The sequence below is a fragment of the Vombatus ursinus genome, unplaced genomic scaffold, assembly GCF_900497805.2.
Source record: "Vombatus ursinus unplaced genomic scaffold, bare-nosed wombat genome assembly UNPS02014818.1, whole genome shotgun sequence".
NCBI classification, from domain to species: Eukaryota; Metazoa; Chordata; class Mammalia; order Diprotodontia; family Vombatidae; genus Vombatus; species Vombatus ursinus.
In genome coordinates, this window is record NW_020954596.1 from 74,338,698 (window position 1) to 74,357,348 (window position 18,651).

Genomic DNA, 18,651 nt, shown 5'->3' on the forward strand with positions numbered 1-18,651 from the left:
TGTGTGTGTGTGTGTGTGTGTGTGTGTGTGTGTGTGTGTGTGTGTGTATTGGCAGGGGACAGTGTTTTCTTTGAGCTGTTTTAAAAATCTGGTCTGAAATACACAAAATGTATGATTTTTTTTTTTTACCATTTGGAAACACTTCCTTCCCTTAAGCTATAGGGCAGAGGTCCTCATCCATTTTATGCTGAGGGCCTAAAGTACAAATCATTTGAAGCCATTTAAAGGAGTCAGATGCAGGGTCCCAGTATACATACAGTCTTTGTTGAGACTTGGAAAATTCCATTTGATAACATGAAAGCTGCAATACAGAGATAAGAAAGGAAAGGAACCCAGATTATCATTCTGCATTTTTACATGGCATCCTCTATTCCTGAGATATATTCCTTATGATAATAGGATCACAGATTTAGAGACATAAGGGGCCTCTGAGGGCATCTAGTCCAACCTCTTCATTTTAACAGTTGAGGAAATTGAAACCCAGTGAGCTTAAATGGCCCCAAAAGATAGAGCAAGATAAATTCACCCTTCTTTCCACTATACCATGCTACTTCTCTGCCTTTCAGTTGTTCTATTCCTTCAAGGCTCAACTCAAGCACTACCTCCACTTCAATGATCCTGTCAGTTGACAAGACTGTTGTCTCCTCGCAGTTTTCTAGAGCACTTTGGATCTCTTCTTTGCCCCCATCACACACACACATTTCTAGTATATATCTTTGTTTATGTCTGATTCCTCCAGTACAGTGTAAACTAATTTGGAGTAGGGTTGGTCATTTTTTTTCCTCCAGTAGAATGTAAACTTCTTTGGGAGTAGGGTTGTTCATTTTTTAACCTTTGTATCCCTGCTACTTAGCATAGCGCTTTATAATTGTTGGTTGAATTTGAGATCAAATTGTAGATAAGGGTTCAACTATGACTCCTAAAGCAATTGTTCGCTAAGAATAACTAGGTGTCTGATATGATTTAGCTTATAATATAGAAGAGTTCATCTTTGAAACCTCTTAATACTATCTTTTCACACTTCATGCTTTTTGCTACATATACTTGTTACCTATTTGAAGTCAGAGTTATGAGAATGAGGGAAAAACATCATGATAGGAGTACTTTATCAGGAATTAACAGGCCCAGATTCTTTCCTGATTTTGCTACCTTCTCCCTATGTAAATGTGGGCCTCAGTTCTTTTAGCTATATAATGAGTGTACTTGGACTATATCATCTGAACAATCCTTTTAAGCTCTAATATTCTATAATTTAATTCTAATGTATAATAATAACTCCATGTTATCACAGGGTTTTATCTGAAGCAGTGACCCTACTTAGAATCAAAACTTCTTCTTATAGGTGTCAGCTTTAATTAACTGATTATCTGGGACTAACAATAGCTAGATTTTGTTTTCTAGATTTTAGGGAGAGATTTTTAATTGAACCTGCTTTGCTCCTACCTTTTCTGGGAAAGGTCAAAGTCCAAGAAGGACAAGAAAGTACTAAAGAAAGAATCATGAACATCTTTCTTTTCTAGAAACAGCTCTTGATGAGAAATGCCATAAAAAATTTTAGAGCATACAGAAGAATAAAAATAAAAGGAATAAGAAGCCATAAATTAGATGGGAAGAATTATGGGTATAAAAGGAATCTGGTAATTTTGAGGAGATAAATTGTATTTACGCATATACATGACATTTGTGGCTTTTTGTTTTCTGAAAAACAGGTCTTTTTAAGGTGATCTTGTTTTCATATCACTTCGGATAGATGTCTAGTACTCAACATTCCAGTGAAACACTTGTTTGATTTAGCAATAGTTTTCTTCCCATTTTTTGGTTGAAATACATAGTAACAGTTTACTTTAGTACATTAAAGTTTACAAAATGCTTTACATATTCATTATCTTATTAGTTTCTCAAAGCAATTCCATGAGATAGTTGGCACAAGTAATATTAGCGATTTTATAGATGAAGAAAATGAGGCTGAGGGCAAACCATCTAAATCACACAGTAAAGTGGCAAAACTTCAATTTGAAACCAGACTTCTGACTTTTTTTTCTTTGTATATGTTGCTCTTCCAAGTCTTTTTTTCTTCTTTTTTTTTTTTTTTGGAGGCGGGGGTTAGGCGATGGGGTTAAGTGACTTGCCCAAGGTCACACAGCTGGTAAGTGTCAAGTGTCTGAGGCCAGATTTGAATTCAGGTTCTCCTGACTCCAGGGCCAGTGCTCTATCCACTGCGCCACCTAGCTGCCCCCTACTCTTCCAAGTGTTAAAATTTTATTTGTTGCTAGCGAAAATTTGCACCAGATATTTCCAGAACTGTGGTGGCAGATTTCAGTTGATTAAAATCACTCTCTTAAGTCTCTTTTCTTATCTGTTAAATGAGGGAAGTTGGACAAGATTATCTCTAAAATTCATTCTGTTTCAAAATGCAATAATTCTTTGATATTTTAATGGTCCTTATCATCCTCTTTACAAACTGTTATTTGGTGTATAATATACATTTGGGAAGGTTTAAGATTGGACAGAAGTCACATAATAATAATGTTTTCTTATTTTGGGCCGTGTTAAGGACCTGCTGTGTAACTGATAGTTACTTTCTTATTGTGTAGCACCTATTTTTATTTTGTTTTCCGTAATAGTTATTGCCCTCTTTTTTCTAATTATTTTGGGATTTTTTTAGATGAGAAAAAGAAAGAAAGGAAGAGAGCCAGAGGCATATCTCCAATCGTTTTTGATAGAAGTGGAAGTTCTGCATCAGAATCCTACGCAGGTATTTCCTTTTGATTGTTTTTGATAATGATTATTATCACGTTTGTAACTTTAATACATGGACTAAAAATGCAATGATATAGAAATGTGTGGAAATTAGTTTAGTGTGAAGTTGTTAATGTCAGTTAGTTTTGATTTTTGGCATGTTCAATGTAATAAATTACTCTAAGGGAAACTAAGCTTTTTCCTGTATTATTTTAATGCTGTTCTGTTACTGCTTAAGTGATATTTTCACTTTTATTTTTCTTGGAAGATGATGATTCAGTGACTAGTTTTCTGAGTGTGCAACTGTTCAAATACATAGATAAAAAAAAAAAAACAACCAAAACCCACAAAAGAACTCCAAAAAACAAAACACTCGTGCACATTGAACAGTATTACTTTTGCGTGTGTGGGTGTGCAAGGAAGGATAATTTGTCATGAATGAGAATTATATGTGACAAGGCTGTAGAAATTGTGTCTTATCTCTATTAAGGCTCAATCTGAACAAATGTACTTTGGCTAAATACAGGTTCAGAAAAGAAGCATGAGAAATTATCATCTTCCGTTCGTGCTGTCCGAAAAGGTATCATTTAAATTTGAAAACAAACAAACAACTTTTTTAATGCATGCCGCATCATAAGTCATTGTTTTGCGTTGTCTGTACTTCATTAACAATTTATAAAGTAGTAATGTTCCGATATATTTGTAAAATTGATATTACTGTAAGTTTATATATAAACATCTTGATTTGTTACTACATGTGTTTTAGAACAACAGCAAATGTTTTCCCATCATCTTATGCTTTTTATAGGCATTAGAGTGATTTCTGTTCTCATAAATATACAAACCATATGTGGTATAATTAAAAACTTTTTTAAAGAGTCGTCTTTGGCACTTGGCAGAATAACAGTGTATCGGAACATTACTAAGTTTCCTTGGCTTTCATGTTTTTTTCATTTCTGAAGCTTTGCATTGTGTTTTCTGTTGCATAGTTCTCCAGGTTTGAGGGGGTTTTCATGATTTTTAAGAATTTAGTTGGGGTCTAGGGGGTCAACTAGAGTAAATTGAATTAAAAACCTGGTTTGATAATAGTTCTGTCTTAATAAATTTGGAATTTATTTTTCAGACCAAACAAGTAAACTTAAATATGTTCTTCAGGATGCAAGATTCTTCCTTATAAAGAGTAACAACCATGAGAATGTCTCTCTTGCTAAAGCCAAGGTACAGCATCAGTTCAAAAATTTTTTTCTATAATCTCTCTAAGCATGTGAACTTGACTTTTCTCTCTTGCAATAAAATAACATGTGAAATATGCATAAAAACTACTTAAATACAATTTTCATTGAAGATTATATTCTGAGCTACGAAGAGTAACAAAATCTACTCTATGTAATTTATATTGTAGCCATTTGTTGAAAACTACAAGTAGAAAGACTGTGCTTGCTGTTAAAGAACCTATGTTACTAAATGTTACTAAATATGTAACTCTTCACCTGTACCTTGTGATGAACAATGGTCTTGTAACAGCTGCCTTTTGTAAAATATTAAGAACGTTGCAGTTAGACTGTAGTTTTAAAAACTTAGAACAATTTTAGTAGGTGATGCTAGAACTGGAGTGAGGAAGACCTGAATTCAAATTTGGCCTCAGATACTTCTAGGTGTGTGACCTTTGAAAGGCAACTTAATCTTTATTTGCCTTGGTTTCCTCAGCTGTAAAATGGGCATGATAATAGTACCTACTTTCTGGGGTGGTTGTGAGGATTAAATGAGATATTTTTAAAGCACTTAACATAGTACCTTGCACATTATAGGTGCTATAAAAATGCTGCTATTCTTATTATATGCTGTTATCATCATCATCATTAATGGAAATAGGTTAAAGTAATTGGTGGGAATCTTATGATTATTTTAAAAAGACATCTTTTATATTCCAAAGGAGACTTTTGTTGTTGTTGTTATGTTTTGGGTTTTTTTGCTAGGCAGTGGGGTTAAGTGACTTGCCCAGGGTCACCAGGCTAGTAAGTGTCAAGTGTCTGAGGCTGTATTTGAGCTCAGGTCCCCCTGACTCCAGAGCTGGTGCTGTATTCACTGCCCCACCTAGCTGCCCCGTTTGGTTTTTATTAGGATTATTATTTTGTATTTGGTCCATTCAATTTCAAACATTTTGAAAATGAGATTTGTTAATAGATATATTTAAAAATAAAGCTTGTATATTTAAGATGAACAATTGATGGGAAATAAAGCATTTGTCAAGAATTGCCTTATTAGAAGAGTAGTGACTAATTTGGAAGTTAATAGAAGAATAGAATGAGTCTTTAAGGCCCACAGTAGATATGTCCTCCACTCCCCAATTATATTTTTCAGTTACTGGTAGAGTATCAGCTTTTTAAAGACAGGGACTATTTCTTTTTTACCTTTATATGTGCTTGGCTTTGTGCATTCAATTTATTACATGCTCAAGAAATGTTGAATAAATGGAGAATGCCTTTCAAAGGAACTTAGAAGGACAGTGTTATAGGAACTGGAAACTTCTTTGTTATTTTAATAAGTTCAATATTATACTTGTTTCATCTATGACTCTTAAAATTATCTCATTCATGGTTCCCAGGGATTAATTTTACAAAGCATATGGTAGGTATCAAGAGCTAAACTAAGAGCTTAAACTTTTACTTAAATGTTTCTGACATTTTTAGTCCTGGCCAATAAGGATTGATAAGGGCATATTGCATCAAGAAGCCAATCTGAGTATATCTAATGATCCTTCTCAGACTTAAGGGGCTAAGCTTAGGTAGTCACTAATATTAGAATGCCTTTTGTGTGAAAAGGAAGAAAGATGTGTGGGGTTCAACTGGTGCTCACTACAACTTTTTCCTCCAGAGACAATTTCATTAGAATGATGTATTAAAATGATTGGTTGTAGTGCCCTAGGAATGAGCTTTTTACATGATTGTGTAAATAATTTTAGGAGAAATACAGGTGTGTGTGTGTGTGTGTGTGTGTGTGTGTGTACGTACACATGTTTGTATGTATGTATACACACACACTCCTGTTAAGTAGACTTGTTATATGAACATTTGAATTAAATGGGTATTTAAAACACAAAGTACACAGTAAAAAAAAATTCTGAGCTAGCACATTACAAAATAGCTACATCTGAAAATTGTTCATTTACTTTAGAATAATCTGACTGTTATTAAACATTTAAAACATGACCAGATACTCAACTGCTTTCCCTTTTCCCTCCTTTAAATTTTTTTTGGAGGAGAGACACTTACAGGAGTTGGTTCACTGAGTAGGGGTATATTCAGAAATGAAGGTAATAAAAAACGAAAAATCACACAATTTTTTTTTTTAAATGAAGCTAGAATACTGGCTAAAGCTATTTTTAACCTTGGGTCTCTTAACTTCTTTTTAAAAAATATTTTAATAACTACATTTCATATAACTGGCTTCCCTTGCAATCTTGAGTATTTTCTTTCATGTATTTAAAAATATTATTCTATGAAGAGATCCATAGGTTTCACCAGATTGCCAAATTTGACTCTAAAAAAGGGTGGCTAGAGGAATTCTATGTTTGTGTTGTGTAATCCTTTTATGAATTTTTATGGAAATCCACCATAAAGTACATAATCATCATTTAACTTTTAGCTTAAAATTTTTTAATTTAATGTTCTTTATGTTATTTTTGTAGGGTGTATGGTCAACACTTCCAGTAAATGAAAAGAAATTGAATGCTGCATTCAGATCTGCAAGAAGCGTTATTTTGATATTTTCTGTAAGAGAGAGTGGAAAATTTCAAGGTAAAAAAAAATAATTTTGATTATAAGAGCAGCTTTTTTGGGTTAGCATCCATTATATTATTATTTCTGTTACTTAGGGTTTGCAAGACTCTCTTCAGAGTCCCATCATGGAGGATCTCCTATACATTGGGTTCTGCCTGCAGGAATGAATGCTAAAATGCTTGGAGGCGTCTTTAAAATTGACTGGATTTGCAGGTAAATTACAAACTTACATTTTAAAATTTAAAAGATTAAGTTTCTCTAATTTTTTATTAGCTCTTTTTAATGATTACAATGCAGACTCTCTGACAAAATTCTTTAATGTTAATTTAAAAATTATTACCAAATTATTCCTTCCCTGAAATTTCAGGGCTGATTTGGACAATTTGCTCTTAAGGAATACAGGGCATTCAAAGAATTTGTATGTATTGGGTTTAGTTAGAACTTTTATGTTTCAAAGACTTCCTTTATTAGTATGGGAGGGCATTATAAGACATAGACATTAAACATAGAGGAGACCTTACCTAGTTTAACATCTCTCTCCTCTCCCATTTTATAGATGATAACTGGCTAAGAGTTTCTTTTTGGGTACATAGGAGAACCAGAATTTTGAATTTATTTCAGAATTGTGATTTCAAAATTAATTGGTCTTCTGTGATTATGCATAGACCTGAGAGGCTTTCTAGGCAGTTTAGTATTCCCCCTTTTACCGATTAGAAAAGTTAGGCCCAGGAACTTGCCCAAGAATAACATATGGGTAGTAAGTTTAATAAAGGTGGAGTTTGAACCAGTTGTTCTGATTTCAGAGCTGGTATCCCAAAGTGATGAATGTTCTATTTTATTTCTTTTCTTCTTTTTTTTTCCTTTGGCTACCAAATTGCTATTCTGAATATTTTGTCATATATAGAACCTTTCTTGATACTTCACTTTTTGGGGATATGAGAGACTCATATTTTTAAGTAAAATTAAAATAGATGTCAGCTTTGTCATCATTTAATCATTGCCTAATATATTTTGTTATTAAGGAGATAAAATCTTATCGGATGTTGACTCCTTTCATTTTCATTGATCATTCAACCAAGAGTTATTTAATTTTACTATATAGTCAACATAGGGGTTTGCAGAAGTTTAAGAAGCATATAGTTATTATTTTTTAAGAACTGGAGGGAAAAGTGCCTCAGAAGTTATTCGAGCTGAGAAGCTGAGTGACTTGCCCAAGTTAAGAGTGATGGCAGAGCATGATTAGAATTCAAATTTGACAGTTCCTAGTCTACTGCTTTCTACTTTGTGATTCTTAACTCTAAAGGAGCTTAGTGACAGATATATAACACAATAAGAAAGTAGTTCATTTATTTATATTGCTAAGTTATGTGGCATATCAACATTATATTTAAGTTTACATAATTAAAGCATTCTATGTTCTGTATTGCTGAAATCCAGCCTGACAACTTGCCGCCCAACTATGGAGATTGTGATCACAACTTCTGCCCATTTGTGGATGGTGTTAAAAAAAAAAAAAAAAAACAAGCTAGGTACAAGAAAGCATTTCTGTCAAATGTTCTCAATCAGCTGAGTGATCTATTTTTACAAATTGTCATTATTTGTGAAATAATCTCCCTACATTTTTGTATAGTAAAAATGAGGGTTTTTATGCTTAAATCAGCTTACTATGGGAGTGAAATAAACTATTTTGTTTAAGGACCTTTACTAAGAACAATTAAATAATATGTTTGATGCTACTTCTATATTTAGGCGTGAATTGCCCTTCACTAAATCTGCTCACCTTACCAATCCTTGGAATGAACATAAACCAGTTAAGATTGGACGCGATGGACAGGTTTGTCAGTTTAATTGAAGCTTTTAATAAAGTTAAAACAACAAATGGTTAGTGTTTAAGTTCTTATTTTATAAGTCCTCATCAAAAGCCATTTTGCTTCATCAGTATTAAAGTATTCTTTTTTAATTCTGTTTTACGACTCAAAAAACAGTGTCTTTAAAATAATGGTACAAAGGAAAATAAGAATGAACAACACAAGCAGAAGTTTTCTTTTTTTAGAACTTAATGTTTGTTTTCATTAGAATCACAGATGTTAGCTAATATATTCCCCTTAACGTCATAACAACTGTGATTCTTTAGGTAGTACGGTCTGGAGAAACTCTTAAGAAATTGAGATTTGAGGTTTTTATCTTTTTGAAGCCTGGGAGCTGCTTTGCCTTTTTATAGACTTCTATGACACATAGATTCTATAGCTTCAAGTTTACTGACTAAATTGAAGCATTATGAAATGTATTTTAATACAAAGTGTGGAAAAATTCTTTAAAAGGTTATTTTTACGATGCCATATTTAGAAGTGTTCTTTTTACGATGTCATATTTAGAAGTGTTCTGAAGAGACATTGAAGAAATCTGTTGGTTTTAAATAACCAAAAATATCCTAATCATCTTCCTCATTTCAGAAACAAATAAAATAAGTATTTTCAGTCAGTGCTTAAACTAATAATATAGAAGTGAAAGTTTATGTTGTATTCACTCTGAATAATCTTAAGAGTTAATTGAAGAACACCAATTTACATTTTTAAAGTGTATTTCACTAGTTTATAATGTGAAAATTTCAGTGAAAAGAGATTATAATAAATACATGAGTTAAGTTGACCTTCTGATTTATGACTGCTGCTCATAAATTAGGTTATTAATTTTAGTTAATGGGATTATCATTTTTTCTGTGTTTGGACTCCATTGTAGGTGATAACTTTGACTTGGCATTTTTGTGTTTTGCACAAAAGGAGTATTCCTTTTTCTGCAACTGTGATCGTAACAATCAGTTATCAACAAAGAACTTTCTGTGCTACTTTAATGTGATGATCCCAACCAAGTATCTCCCCTCCATCAGTGGTCACCCCCTCTGTAATAACAACTGAAAAGAAACTCTTAAGAGCTGGCAGATTAATGGAACCACACTTGATCCTTAACCATGGGAATAAAGCCTCTGTCTCAACTTGTTTCTGTTTATAAAAACCTCAGGAAAATGCTACAAGTCTTTTGAAAGTTTATTCCTGTTTGCAGCTTGTAAATCGCTACTTTCCTATTCCAGGAAATTGAGCTTGAATGTGGAACCCAGCTTTGTCTTCTATTTCCCCCCGATGAAAGTATTGACTTGTATCAGGTCATTCATAAAATGCGTCACAAGAGAAGAATGCATTCACAGCCCCGTTCAAGAGGACGTCCTTCCCGTCGAGAACCAGTCCGGGATGTGGGAAGGTTAGAAACGTTCTTTGGACTGATAATAGGCACATGTATCAGAATAAACATGATGGAGGAATGTGATTCGTCAAAAGTTTGCCCTGCGGTAAAGAAGAGAGAAAATCCTCAAATCAAGCTGCATGGACTAGTTTGTGGCTTCATTGAGGATTTCACATTGTCACCTTGGTCTCAGTCATTTTTCAAGAGGAAAATGGGGATCTTTCCTTATGCAGAAAAAAATGTTTGCTAAAGAGTGATACCTAGTTTAGATAATTTACAAATAATACAATGTATAACATTGAAGTGAGGTGGGCTTTGATTTGCTATGAACAGGCTAGAATGGAGGAGGAAGCAAAAATTTATATGAAAAAAAGTTGTTAATATTTTGTAAAAGCCTTTTCTTTCAGGTGTGTCTCTGGATAAGCCTTATCAGATATGGGACTTTTATAAAGGATCACTAATAATTTTTCAGAAGATGGCGCCTCATTTAGAGGATAAATGTTTTAAGTTATTTTGATATTCAAGAGGAGCATTATTGGGACTGTTTCAAATTGTGTCACCGTGATGTGTTAACCCCATTGCCAAATGTTCTCTAACATGTAACCACTGAATTCATACATCTTGCTGAGCTTCTGAAAACAATAGGTTCTTTCCAAAGGGGATCAGATCAAGTGGCCCTGGGAGACCCGGCAACAACCCAAAAAGAATGGCTGTTGCTGTGTCTGTTTACAACCTTTCCAGATGCTGGCAGTACTCGCGGACTTAATATTTTTAGAGGATCGTCAAGGTTTATTGATCACTGCTTTATGAACTAAACAGCATTTTCCAGGAAAAAAGGGGGTATAACTTGTTACAGAATTGGAGAAGTCTTTGCAAAGGACTGATATAAGCCCTTCTACCAAACACCTTCCCCTGTAGCCACTTTGCATAAAGATAAATCTAAAGTTTTCTGCTAAAGACTGTTGGATGTGTGGTTTGATGGGATGAAACCTTTGGTTAAGTTTCCTTTTGGAGGAAACATCCTGTGGTAGGTACAGATATCCAACAAGAGCCCCTATTTCATTGAGCTTTAAAAGGACACTATCGAATAGGTAGGAGGAAACCTGGCAGAGCCCCCTTATTTTTGGCCTAAAAGGACTGAGCACCAAGATGTCTTTTGAAGTTTTAAACTAAGAGGTTTCCAGTGCAATAAAGTATTTACAAGTGAAGTTTTTACCTCAGTTTTGCAATGGACTGCAAACTATACATTTAACACCACCACACCTTCTCTCGAGCCTGCCAGGGCCTCCATTTATGTATGTGGCTTACAGCTTAAAGTCAGTAGTTGGACTACTATATGAACTGTTACTATCATGTTTTATACCGGTCGTAAATGCACTCCCCAAACTACAAGAAAGCGGTATGTTTATTCTTTACACCAGCTTTTAATTTTCTTAGTCATATTTACTGTAGATGCAACTGCTTTGTTCTGTTGGTGGGGGGAGGATTTGGGGTTTGTCAGAGGCTTAAACATTTCTTCACTTTTTTATTGCAGTTTGTATAAATATTGAGAATTGTTATGAGGGTGAAAAGTCAGTTAAATGGAAGCAAATGTTGGTCATTTTCCAGATGGTTGCTGAAGGAAAAAAAAAGTGTTAATTGGTTGGAGTTTAACTTATTGCCTTTTTTTTTAATATCAAGGAAAAATGTAGATGAATGAGTACAACATCTCATTTTGATGTCTGAATATTTGGATAAATATTAAGAGTTCTTTCCTTTTTTGCGGTATCTTTTAGAGTCACTACCTAGAAGTAAAACAATGTGTTTTGTAATGCCCTATAATAATACCATTGAGATTTAAGGGAAAGAGTTATGCTTTTTATTTTTGTCCCTAGGGACATCGAACACAATGAACTACCCATATTAGCTCTAAAATGTTTTCTTTTTGTGTAAAGGGCTAATGAACATAAATAAAATGTGGCCTTAATGACTGCTAGACACCTAGCCATAAGATAAGTGATCTTTCCAAAGGCTTTGAAGACAAATTCACTTAGGTAGTTTGTTTTTTGTTTTTTGTTTTTTTTTTGTCTTTTAAACCTACCCATGTTTTTCTGTTTGATCACTTAAAAAGAAGACAACCCTGCAAGTAAATATGCATGCACATGCACACATACTATACACATACTTTACATAATTTTTTAAAGCTGGTGTTTGAAATTACATCTGTAATAAAATAAAATAGGTGGTTTGAGGTATGTGGTGGTGGGAACAAAGGGTATTGAATTGAGATTTTATTTAGATTAGTTGTGAAAATTAATGTTGAATTTTCTTTGGCTCAGTTAATTTGACTTGTTATTTCTGTCTGAAATACTAAAATGTGACTTTACGTGTTTTGAGCAGGTTACTCTTTCCAAGTGTCTGGTCTTAGCATGAGACATCAGAATGACAAGTAGTTCTGCCTCCAGCAGTAAAGTTTAGGGTATGGTCTGTGATAATACTAAAAGCTTAAAGAAATGGAAGATTTAGAAACTTTAGGTCTACTCAAAGCTGACTAAAAATTGAGAAATGATCCCTAAAGGAAACCATGGCCTGATCTTTTTGCTTATTTCTGTCAAATATTCTGCTTTCCCATTTTGAAAACAGGTTTTGGTTTAATGTCTAATGTGTCTAATTTGTATAGGCGTCGACCAGAAGATTATGATATTCATAACAGCAGAAAGAAACCAAGGATTGACTATCCTCCTGAGTTTCATCAAAGACCAGGTTAATATCTTACAATCATGCAAATATGTTTGGCTTTTTAGAATTATTTTAGAATTACAGTGCTTTTACAACGATAAGAATTTAAAACTGGGAAAATACAAAGATCTGAATACTTAAATCTTAGAAATTCTTATTAGCATTTTTTCCCCTACTACCTTATCTCCCTTTGTAATTGGATTCAAAATTCAGAACCAATGCAGATCATTATTATATAGCTCGTATTAATTTTAATGCATTTAAGAATCATTTTAAAAACTGATAACTGTTTTGAGAGACAATGCAGAGGAATTTATAGTGAGAACTACTAGAATAAGATTGCTTCTCTATAAATGAGGGATGGACTAAGGAACCCTATAAAATCTTTTATGAGCTCAAAGCATGAAGTCTAAGACCTGTCTCTTTAAAAACTACTTAATATTTTAGACATTTGGAATAGTAAGAACAGATGGTTTGCATATTTTTTAAATGTTCCACTCTCCCACCCCCAAAGTAAAAGGGAATGGAGAGAAAGTAAATGCTTGGTCATTGGGAAAATTTTACTATAAAAATCCGCATTACAGTGTTGTTGTTTTCTTAAAAAGAATGGATGCACTGTATACAGTGCCACTTTTTGTTTTGTTTTGTTTTGTTTTATTTTGTTCCTAACTTGACATTCATTGGTATCTTGCAATTTCTGGTGAGAGGAAACTTTTCACAAAATGACAATCTGGGGCACTGAAAAAACTGTTGGATTTGAACCCAGTTCTTTTTGACTCAGTCTTGCTTCTTGATTTACTAGTTCACAGTCCGCTCTGTGCCTTGTTCTTATGCTTTATTTTTGTTTGTAAGAGGAGCTAATCCAGAAAATATAAATTTAGTCTACCAGGAAAATACACAATTTAATATGTATTCTTATTTTCTTGGCCTGAAATTTTTGAGTTCTTTTAATATTTCTGTTCTAAGATATGATTTCTTTTTTTTAATTGATAATTCTCTTAAATTTATCCATAGTATCTCTGTTAAGAAATTTGAAAAGAATGTCAAAACCCTCACTTTTATGAGCCATAGATTTTGTTAAACTCTGAAGAGCTGGGGCAGGGGGCTTATTGATTTTGTAGCCAACCCCCATTTTTACAGGTGAGTCAACCTAGGCCCACAAAGGTTAAGTGACTCCCTTAATGGAATAGAATTCCACTGTCAGTGGAAGAGCTATTATTAGAATCTAGTTCTCCTGTGTCTCAATTCATTGCACTTTATTCCTCCAGCTTTTTTTTCCTTGCATATCTTCTATTGAATTGGCAGGGTTTATATCTTTTATCTGCCTGTTCTTTTGAATTTGGATTATAAGCATTTGTGTTAAAGTTTGATTCAGGTATCTCCCATGCTAACCCTTAATATTATACCTACCATTGTTATGAACTGGCCATATGTTTAATATGAATCAGAACATTAATCTGAAAATGTATTCAGAAGCTTATCATTCTCTTAACCAGATATCTAATTGTTTTCTTACTATCCATAATACCAAAGACACTCAAGAGACAGTTTCAGATGCTATTGAAATTGCAATGGCTTCATTTAACCTCCAGATATTTTAGAGAGAATTAAAGTTGAGTGGAAAGGCAGTTTTATTGATGAATGTGCAAATTATAAATTTAATTTACTAAAATGCTTGATGTTTAAACAGGGTATTTAAAGGATCCACGGTATCAAGAAGTAGATAGGTAAGTTGGGTTTCTTTTGATTAATTTTCAGCAACATTCTGGGAACTAGTTTATGAATTACCCGAATTTAGTTTCACAAATCTTATTCCCAACAGACGATTTTCAGGAGTTCGCAGAGATGTTTTTCTAAATGGGGTAAGTATTTTAATACTTTAAATTTAAAACATGGGAAAATTTGGAATGTGGTTCATTTGCAGTTCTAAAACATTACCTTATTTAATATTAACTTTATGGTCTTTCATTTTAGTCCTACAATGATTATGTGAGAGAATTTCACAACATGGGACCACCACCACCATGGCAGGGAATGGTTTGTATTCTGTACATCTTGATTTCTTAAAAAATATTTAGCTTTAATTGCAGTGCTAATGCGCTTTTGGCAAAGATTGAATTTTATCAGTTAATTGAGTCTTGTACAAATGAAATAGACATGTTCTTTTTGGATGAGGGAAATAATTCCGTGTGACTTGATTTGACAAAATCAGATATTCCTCTACCTTAAACACTGAACCAGCTTTAATTTAAAGTTCATTGCTTCTGGTGATTTAAAAAAAAATGTTTTTAATTATGGTTTTAAGTTTAAGTTGTAGAAGATGTTTGAGACACTGTTTTTAGAGTAATTGAAACAACTTGTTTATTCAACCAGGGATATGTCTTGCTAGTGCTTTATGAAAATACCAGTAAAATTGGAAGATATACACTGAATACAGTTTGGAAAATATGGAACTTCAGTTTTTAGATCTTTGCTGATTTTTCTCGAGAAACTAATATAAAACCGGCTTCATCTGCTTTGTTTTTTCTTTTGATAGTGGCATTTTCATGCTGGTTCAGCTGTGTGATCTCCCTCTAAATACAAATGAGCAGTTCTGCAATTTATAATCTTAAAGAGTTGCTTGGAATGCTACAAGGCTAGGTAATTTGTTCAGAGGCACATAGTATTTGTCAGACTGGACCTGGACCCAGATTTTCATGACTCCAAATCCACTTATAAGGCAGAGGGCAGTTGGTGGTGCGGTGGATAGAGTGCTGGGCTTTTGTAGTCAAGAAGACCAAAGTTCAAATACAGCTTCAGATACTTAATTAGCTGTGTGACGTTGGCCACGTCACTTGACTGCTGTTTGTCTCAGCTTCCTCAGCTTGTAAAATGGGGGTAATAATTGTACTTTCCAGAGTTGTGAGGATCAAATGGGAATATTTGTAAACCGCTTTTGCACAATGCCTGAAACATAGTAGGCACTTACATAAATGCTAGCTCTTACTATAAGCACATTGCCTGCCAACGTGAGTTTTAAGTTATTTTAGTCATGATTATATTGAATTAGTTATGAATGGAGAATGGTCTAAGTACATTTGTAAAATTAAAAAAAATATGAAGTTAGAATTATAGTACTTATGAATAAGGTTAAAAAAGTTTTTGAGAAGTAACCTAGTATTTTGGAAAATAAGTCATGTCTTTTGGATACAAGTTAGGTTACTTTTTTTTCCTTTGAAATGTATATGCTAAGATGGAAAACTTAAACATATTATTTATTGAGAAGATGCTTATCAAAGTGTGTTTTCTGTTAGCCCCCTTATCCAGGAATTGAACAACCACCACATCATCCTTACTATCAGCACCATGCTCCACCTCCTCAAGCCCACCCCCCTTACTCAGGACATCATCCAGTACCCCATGAAGCAAGATACAGAGATAAACGAGTAGTAAGTGCACTTGAAAGCAAACATGTGAGGGGTTGGATGACTTTGAATTCTGTGGGTTGTGGGTAATTTGACTTTTGAGTACATCAGATTATATTCAGCAAGCCGTTTTATGTTTCCATTGTAGACTGTTCATAGTAATTCTTGTTTTTAGTAAGATAGATGACATTCAATTTCCCAAAGTGATTTTTAGACAGTGTTTTAACTGCTTAGACTAAGGTTAGTTCAGAATTTGTTCTATTCTTGATGGAACCTTCATTAAAGACACCTAATTTCTATTCTTTCAGGTTACTGTTTCTAAGCCTTTTTTAATGCAACAATATAACCAGCTTGCCGTTATGCTTACAGATAGGTTGGCACTAATAGAAATGCAGTTGATTTCAGCAAGAAGTAACAGAAATTTAGTTAGCTTGATTAGATTGTTTCATCATTTTTATGGGAAAATACTAAAAATTGTTGATATAGCCATAAATTAGGGTAACAAAAAAAAATAAAGCAGATATAACTTTATTCATAATAAATATTCTTTCTTCTCCATGTTAGTTGGTGAAGTCTGAGACTACCTCACAAGAATCCCCATGTTGAGTGTTATGTTAGAAGTCAGCCCCATTATGAGATTCCTGGGTTTTTAGGAGATAGAACCCAGGCAGTAAGGACAGTTTGAGTTTAATGTATTTATTATGTATTTGAAAATTGTTAAAAATCCATGGCATTTTACTTTGAAATGTTGATATTTATTCTGCCAAGGACAATATACAATACTTTTATGTTTATAACTGTGCCATTCTTTCTCTACAAAGGTGACAACCCTAGAATATCATCAGTAACACATGGAAAATGAAGTTTTTTTCAGTAGTTATAGATTTGTGCTGAGTCATTCACAATCCTGTATATCCCATTTTTAGTGGATTTCATCATAATAAATGTACCGTTTTTGGTTCAGCTTATGCCTGTCTTGTGTATTTGCATAAAAGTTCATGTGCACATTGTGTACAAGGCAAGCCAAGTTACTCTGTTTCAAATCTTTTGCTCCAGATATTCTTGTTGACCTTGTTGTGAAGGGAGGAAACCAGGAGACCAAACCTAGATAAGTGACTTGAGAGCTAGGAGGATAAGAATAAGAAGAACAGAAAAAGGCAGAAGGTTGAACTTAGACATACAAACATCTTGCTAAGTAACGTTTGTATTAATTTTCTCATGACTGGTCTCCAATCTTGTCTGGCCTTGACTTTTTTAAAAAAACTACTTTTTCTTCTTCCAGATCATCTTTTTGATTCTGCTTTGTAGTTCCACGGTCATTCCAAACTCCTGTTTGACTGTACCTTAAGCTCAAGGATTATTTGAAATTGTTCTTAGGAGGCAGCTAGGTGGTACAAGTCATAGAATGCTAGATATGAAATTATAGAGGCTCAAGTTCAAATTTTGCCTCAGATCCTTCCAAGCTGTGTAAACTTGGTCAGATTACATAATTTCTCACTTTTAGTCTTCTTATCTGTAAAGTAAGGATAATAGCTCTTACTTCCTAGATTTTTGTGACAATTCAAATGAAATGATATATGTAAAGAGCTTTGCAAACTTTGAAGCACTATATAAATGCTGGTGGTTGTTGTTATTGTTATTAATCTTCATGTTCTTTGTTGTCTTACCATTAGTAGTAGTAGGCTATCTTTGAAAAGCTTCATGGAGGATCTCAAAGATAAAAAAGTCTTGAGCTTTGTGTGAAGAAGGCACAACTGTAATTTGTGGCATAGTGGGTAGAATTAGATGAGAGAAAAAAACAAACCCAAAGTGTTGCGGACTGCAATATTTCACTTGAATTCAGTGAGGGAATTTGAGTGGTGGTAGGAGAGGATTGCTAGGTTATTTTTTTAAACCATAAAATTTGTGAAGACATATCATTGGATATGTTTCTTGAGTTTGAGTGGAAAATGGCATGAATGCTTTAGTAGTGGAGGTTTTGTATAATTCATCTCCAACGTGTGCTAGAAAGGAGGTTTCTCCATCACTTGCACATTTTTAATCCTATTTTTAGCAAATTGTCAGACATCAAGTTCCATGTTAAAAGAAAGTAAAAAGTTTCTAGAACCCTTCCCCTCAAAAACTTTTCCATAGATTAAAACATTATTATTTCTATCCCAAGTCTTCAGATTTACCTAAGTTTAAGATATCATCTTCTTTTCAGCATGATTATGATATGCGGGTAGATGACTTCCTTCGTCGAACACAAGCTGTTGTCAGTGGCCGAAGAAGCAGACCCCGGGAAAGAGATCGAGAGAGAGAGCGTGATCGTCCTCGAGATAACAGAAGAGACAGAGATAGGGATCGAGGAAGAGATAGAGAGAGAGAGAGAGAGCGATTATGTGATCGGGACAGAGACCGAGGGGAGAGAGGACGATACAGAAGATAATGTATCTTGAAGCACTGATTGTTTAAAAACAACAAAAAAATTCTTGTATTTTTTTTGTGTGTTTACAAGTAGTAAATTTATTTTCAGATGTCTACTTAAAGTTCATTGTGTAAAAGGTTTTATTATGACCCTCTTTGTTCCAAGCATGCAGTATATAAGAACTGGAAAAACTCAAATCAGCCAAAAAAATGCACAAAATTGACGCTTGAGTTGACACTTTTATTGGGGCAGAATGGAAAAGTCAAGAATGTAGATAATTGATTCATTCTCCATAAGTGTTCATCTGCTTATATAGTGTGTTTCTCTTAGAGTTTTTTGTTTTGTTTTTGTTTTTGTTTTTTTTATA

At 33.7% G+C, this 18,651-nt stretch overlaps 1 protein-coding gene across 6 annotated transcripts in view; it reads left to right on the forward strand.

Annotated features, from left to right (window-relative positions):
* Positions 1-18,405, forward strand: part of YTHDC1 (YTH domain containing 1) — a 32,916-nt gene extending 14,511 nt beyond the window's left edge. The window contains exons 5-17 of one of the 6 annotated variants that reach the window (XM_027836242.1): positions 2,666-2,755; positions 3,266-3,319; positions 3,863-3,957; positions 6,428-6,536; positions 6,614-6,731; positions 8,268-8,352; positions 9,607-9,773; positions 12,415-12,497; positions 14,164-14,200; positions 14,272-14,335; positions 14,448-14,510; positions 15,767-15,901; positions 18,063-18,405. In XM_027836242.1, the coding sequence (XP_027692043.1) occupies positions 2,666-2,755; positions 3,266-3,319; positions 3,863-3,957; positions 6,428-6,536; positions 6,614-6,731; positions 8,268-8,352; positions 9,607-9,773; positions 12,415-12,497; positions 14,164-14,200; positions 14,272-14,335; positions 14,448-14,510; positions 15,767-15,901; positions 18,063-18,305 (1,343 nt within the window). In that variant the 3' untranslated portion in view covers positions 18,306-18,405. The remainder of the gene's footprint in view (positions 1-2,665; positions 2,756-3,265; positions 3,320-3,862; positions 3,958-6,427; positions 6,537-6,613; positions 6,732-8,267; positions 8,353-9,606; positions 9,774-12,414; positions 12,498-14,163; positions 14,201-14,271; positions 14,336-14,447; positions 14,511-15,766; positions 15,902-18,062) is intronic. The other 5 variants (XM_027836243.1, XM_027836244.1, XM_027836245.1 and 2 more) reach the window with 5 other exon arrangements.
* Positions 18,406-18,651: the final 246 nt, after the last annotated feature.